Source organism: Chaetodon trifascialis, chromosome 2 (assembly GCF_039877785.1).
Source record: "Chaetodon trifascialis isolate fChaTrf1 chromosome 2, fChaTrf1.hap1, whole genome shotgun sequence".
Classification (NCBI taxonomy): Eukaryota; Metazoa; Chordata; class Actinopteri; order Chaetodontiformes; family Chaetodontidae; genus Chaetodon; species Chaetodon trifascialis.
In genome coordinates, this window is record NC_092057.1 from 24,358,114 (window position 1) to 24,364,113 (window position 6,000).

The window sequence follows — 6,000 nt, forward strand, 5'->3', positions numbered from 1 at the left end:
AGCTACGTGAACAAGCAGTTTCCCACATCTGACCTACAACTCTACTTATTGAATTCGCTTCAAATGAGGCTTAACGTTCACACAGTTTCTCTTGACTGTCTCCCAGTCTTGAATACTTGGTTTACAATAGATGCTTCTCGCCACATTGGCCGCAGAACGTGCTGATGCCAATCTCAGCAGGCTAACCAGCGGAATAAACGGGAAAGCAACATCAAAATGGCAAAACTTACAGGTTCTAAGTTTGAAGTCAGTATCAATCGTTCCTTGAGCTTCAGTCTTGAAGCAAATGCTGCTTAGTATGGGACCTCAAAGCAGTCCAAAGTCAAATGATTTGCGCACACATGTGGCCTAAGAGTTTTCCAGTTGTTGTTGTTGTTGTTGTTGTTGTTGTTGTTGTTGTTGTTGTTGTGAGGACATTTCCATCAAGTTAATCCACTTGATCTTCACTTCTACTCGGATGGTGGGAGTAGATGAAGATTTTTGTGTTGCGATGTTTGTAATGGTACTTTCACATCTTTGTGTTACCAGAGTCAACATTATAGTGAGGACAGTTTAATTACTGGGCGTTACTTTCTGTTTTTTCTTGACATCAAGACGCTTAGTTGCTAGCCTTTCTCAGACTCAGATTGACAATGGTGATAGCATTTATAGGTTTGTCTCAACGTCCACTTTGTCCAAACTCTACCCTCTTTATGATTCAGTCCAAAGGCATTTCACAAATTCTAGTTTGAGGACCCACCACTTTACCTCATGCAGCATGTTGTGATGATCATCCCTCATGCTGTGTAGCCTACAAGACTGGCACATCTGAATCTATAAGATTATCTCGGGCTGATGTCCATCTTATTTAGTTATTATTGTTATTTTTGCAAAGCACTCATAATCTTAGGTCACATAAAAGACAGCACTTTAAAAAGTTCAAAGTGCCTTCTGTCAGATCAGAGGGTGGCAAAACCTGTCTTTTCTATTCGGGTCCTTGGTCCTGAAATACCTAGCTGCTGTTGTTTCAACTAACTAACATTCCTAATTTAGTGCTGCCTTGTTTTTGCACTTGCCTTATGCAATGTACCTTTGTTATACTTAGTTTTGTTACTAAGATTTGATGTTGTTCTTCTGTTTATGTGCTTGATGCTGCTATTTCACCCTGTCTTAGCTAGGTCTCATAGAGGTTTGATCTCCCTATGTAGGTCATATATAGGGGTGTTCATGGACATATTTTTGAACTTTGGAAAAATCCAGGCTAGCTGTTCCCTCTGTTTACAGTGTTTATTCTAAGATAAGCTCATCTCTTCTCGGCATTGTGTTGAACTATTCATTTAAGAGTGGCATTTTTCTTGTTTTGATTCCTCCCCTCAGGTCCGACCGTCATCGTCAGGCCCTCAGTTTGCCACCACTGCCAATGGAACGCCTCCACAGCAACCTTTGCAGCAGTCTCCAGCCGTTGCTATGGCATCAGGTTCCCCATTGCACAACTGTGTGGCTCGCTCCCCTCAGACCCCGACCCAGGCTCAGACACAAGCAGTCTCTAGGCCTGGGAATGGATACATGATGAACCCAGGGGTCAGTCAGGCGGGCACAGGGCCCGGAGCGGCTGGGGTTGCGCCTGGTGGTCAGCCTGTAGGGCCAGTGACACCTGAACTTTCTCCAGCAGAGCAGCTAAAAGCAATGGCTCAGCAACGTGCTAAACTGCTACAGCAGAAGCAGCAGCAGCAACAAGCAGCTAACTGGTCCCCTGCAGGTGCTCCAACTAGTCCCTATAACTCTGGTCCCTTTAACCAAGACAAACCCAACAGTCCTATGATGTACCCACCGCAAGCCTTTAACACACCACAGGGCCCTCTAGTGGCTGGGATGGCCCCCAACAATGGGCCCAAAGCCCCCATGAACAACTACCTCCCTCACAACCACATGAGCATGATGGGCCAGCAACAGCCAAACAGCATCAACCAGAACACCCTGTCCAAACAACAGCAACAACAGCAGCAGCAAACAGCAGCCATGCTGTCCTATAACAACACCAAACCACTAAGTCACTTCAGTGGTAGCGGGGTTGATCACATAGGCCAGAGGATGACTCCACCCATGGGGGGGAACAGTCAGGTCAAGAACCCCATGATGCCTCCCTACATGGGTGGTGGGGGAGGCGGCAGCCAGGGTGCGGGGCCAGGGCAGACGCAGGGGCCAATCCCAGGACAGACAGCCCACCTGAGCGAGGAGCAGAAGAGGATGTTGCTGATGAAGCAGAAAGTGTTGAACCAGAACATGCCCTACAGCGCCATGCAGCCTCATGGACAGGTAAGGGAACAGTTTGATATTCATTTGATGATTGTTTTTAAACACTGTGGCTTGGCAAAGTTTTTTGCTTTACATTGGTGCAGGTCATGTGTAGCCAATGGTGTCGCCCCTGCATTGGTCCAGGAGGAAGGTTTCCTTCCTCTGCAGTTTGTCTGTAGTTTGAGCCCAAAGTCATTCTTCAGATGATAACAGAAAGCAGTTATTGTCGAGATGCCATGTTTTAGGGTGGTGCTTAACCCATGGCCTTGGCAGGAGAACAAACACCCTACTACTTTTGCTTGTCAATCCTTGAGTAGGTATATGAAACGTTGCCTGTCCACTGGAGGTTTCCTGTAAAATATACAGAAAACTTGGACTGCCCTTTGCACGCAGAATGCCCATTAGCAAGGATTGAAAAATAAAGATGGATGCTTTTTTTTAAACAGTTGATCGGAACATATTCTGGAAAATGGGTTGCTATTTTATAAAACCTTCTAGTGGTGCAGCCAGGGAAGGTAAAATGGCGGTAGTTGCCCCAGCAACAAGCCATGGCTGGGAATAGGCATAGGAAAATGGCCTGTCGAGAGTGTATTGATGCTTCTGCAACACTAGCAGCACTGATAGCCTCCCCCCACTCCTCCTTCCCCAGACACACAAGCGCATGCACTCACACACCATGCCAAACACCAAAGCTAAACGGCTCCTTAGCTCATATCCCCAATCTGTCACAGCTGACTGATGGCTGAGATTGGACCACTGAGCCAAGCTAGCTGCTGTCATTACCGAAAGCCCACCTCGGGCAGTTTGTTTCCCGAGCCCAGCGACCAGCACAACCCACTCTGAACGCTCCAGTGGTTAGCCGGGTGTCAGGTGTCCTTAATAATCCACTGGACGGAGGACGTTAAGGAAGTGTGGGTGAACTATACTTCAACAAATAAACACCCACACAAGTGAAACCTCACACTTCTCATGGTGTTGGTCATTATCTCAGGGCTGTTGTATTATCGTCGATAGAAAGTGTGTGTGCTGGTGTGTACATGCTTGTTGATGATGCACTTGTCGATGCTGTCTGCTCTCTACCTGTATCTCTCTGTCTGTCTCACTCTGCCTCCCTTGTGTTCATGATATGGCTACAGTCAGTCACCTCCTCCTCCTCCCCTCTGGTGATCTGTGCGTCTTCTGTCCTGCTCCTCCTCCTCCTTCCTCCCCCTCTCCTCCCTCTCTTTCTCCCTCTGCCAGAGACACTCAGCACCAATAAAGGAGCAGATTTATTAATATGGGGCCTTTGTGGCTGCTGCCTGGAGGGCTGTGTGTTTGTGTGCGCAAGTGAGTGAGTGCAAGTCTGCGCACATGTATGTTTGTGTGTGTTTCATAGATTTGTCGGGGGGGTGGGTAGGAGGGGGAGGAGAGATTTATTTGAGTGAGCAGAGGAGAATTGGAGACCGGGAAGAGAGAGGAGAAGGATGTGCAGAGAAGAAAAAGAACGACTTAAAGGAGAAAGGCAAATGCAGAAAGAGAGATTTATTGTTGAGTGAGGATGGAGCATATTAAAAAGAAAGTCAAGGGCCTGGAAAGGGAGAAACAAGTGAGCAATGCAGAATGGAGTGTCTGAAATGTAAAATACCCACTGTTCTACACGCTTGTAGCCCGATTGTACTGACGGTAATTAGTACGTTTATTTTTAGTCAGTCTCAAATAACGTCATCAAATAACTAAAATATATGACAGAGATTATAGTGTGCTCGTCTTTATTTTCTCATAGTGATCATTTATTAGGTCGATCATGTTTGCAGATGAGCATTGCATCAATATTTACAGGATGCAGACAGCTAGTGCTAGAACTTTAAGGGGAAGTCCACCAATTTTACACATCAAGATCAGTTTGCTTGTCCCAGGGAATACTGTTAAGCCAATGAAAACAGTTTTATAATATCCTCTGTGACCCTGGAAGAGCTTTGTCAAGTCTGTCGTGGTGATGTCATCAGGGTTATCTTGGCTTCGAGAATACACATTTTTACTCAAAACTCTACCTTACAAACTTTTTTCCTTTATTTGTGACAGAGACAGCTGAAGACATGACAGGAAAGAGGGCAGAGAGAGGGGATGACATGAGCAAATGATTTGCAAAGACAACCAGATTCAGAGAGTGTCATAAAAAGGAGCTATCAAATTGCATTATGGGAAGTGTAGGATCCAATGTTTTTGGAGCTCGACCCATACGAGGGATGAAAAGTTAGGATATCTCAGCTTCTGCTGCATTAATGTTGGTGATATAATTCTAATTTTGCCTATCATAAATCACCCAACTTTAGTGCAATACAAAATGTTTGGAGCGCTCAATGGAAAAGGATTTTAACACTGAAGTAACTAATTACAAGCACCGTCACAGAGGTGGGTCCTATTAGATTGAATGTAACTAGCAATACTTGTCAGCCTAAAAAGAGGTCTTGGCAATCAGCTCTTTAATATTAGTTTTCAGACCATCTGTGCCCAAATTGTAGGCGCGTTGGACAAAAAAACTGCAAAATTCTTCAGTATGTCAAGGTGAGAAATCTTGAAAATAATGACAACATATGCCAAATGCAACAAACAAGAAGGTGCTACAGTTACGAGCTGAAATGAACCAACAGGAAAACACGATTGCTTTTTTATTCCCCCACATTAGGTCTTTGCCTGGTCTTTATGTGTTTGCATGGATACTTCTTGTTGTAGAGTAATTTGTGCTGATATGTTGACATCCCCTGAGACACCCTTGGTAATGATGTTTGTGTTAGGGTGAAGTGATACTAGCTGTGTTTCGATTCTATTTCCTTTGTCTGCATCAGCGTATGTGTACATTAACCTTTGGCTCTGTGTGTGTGCGTGCGTGTGTGTTTGTGTGGTCTCACAGGTGGTGCTTAAACGTCACTGTCTCTGTGCTCCGTCCTCTCTATGTTTTTTCTGTTCTCTGTGTGTGTGTGTGTGTGTGTGTGTGTGTGTGTGTGTGTGTGTGTGTGTGTGTGTGTGTGTAGGCTAATCCAGTTAGCAGCTGCTCAGGGAAACTTCAGCCTCGCTCCTCAAAAGCTCGTTAGTCAAGCTTTAATTGTTGCAGCCTCGCTTTGCATATCGCCATGACGCTAATTTATGCCCGTTGTCGCGGTTACCGTCGTCACAGTGGTGGATGTCTCAGTGGAAGCAGCAAGTGGGGGAGCTAAGGCGCGTGCGTGAGCCTCTGGAAGATGTTTGTGTGATTTGTCTGCATGTGACGGTCGATGTGGTTGCCTCAGTATGCGTGTGAGTGTGTGTGTGAGACACAGAATGATTGTGAGGCGGATGTGGCTTGTTGCACAAGCGTACGTGCAGCTGTGTGAAGCTAGCAGCGCGGGGGCGGGTCTCCGGGGTTATCTGAGTGATGATTGGATGCGAATGGATTGACAGGTGTTGGCCTCAGAGGAGGGCTTCTGGTGTCATACTGATAAATTGAGGCGGGAGGTTTGACTGTGTGTGCGTGTGTGAATGAGTACCGTGTGTGTGTGTGTGTGTGTGTGTGTGTGTGTGTGTGTGTGTGTGTGTGTGTGTGTGTGTGTGTGTGTGTGTGTGTGTGTGTGTGTGTGTGTGGAAGAGTAGGAGATCATAGTGTCACACACTGACTGCAGTGCACCAAGGAGCTGACGCCGGTGCTAATAGCCCTGTGAGTCACGACACCAGCCCACTCACATGTGTGCACACATGTACACACACACACAC

The 6,000-nt window shown here is 46.1% G+C and overlaps 1 protein-coding gene across 1 annotated transcript in view; it reads left to right on the forward strand.

Annotated features, from left to right (window-relative positions):
- maml3 (mastermind-like transcriptional coactivator 3) overlaps window positions 1-6,000 on the forward strand; it is a 105,828-nt gene that overhangs the window by 53,030 nt on the left and 46,798 nt on the right. Inside the window, exon 3 of the mRNA XM_070988594.1 lies at window positions 1,357-2,295. Within this exon, the coding sequence (XP_070844695.1) occupies window positions 1,357-2,295 (939 nt within the window). The remainder of the gene's footprint in view (window positions 1-1,356; window positions 2,296-6,000) is intronic.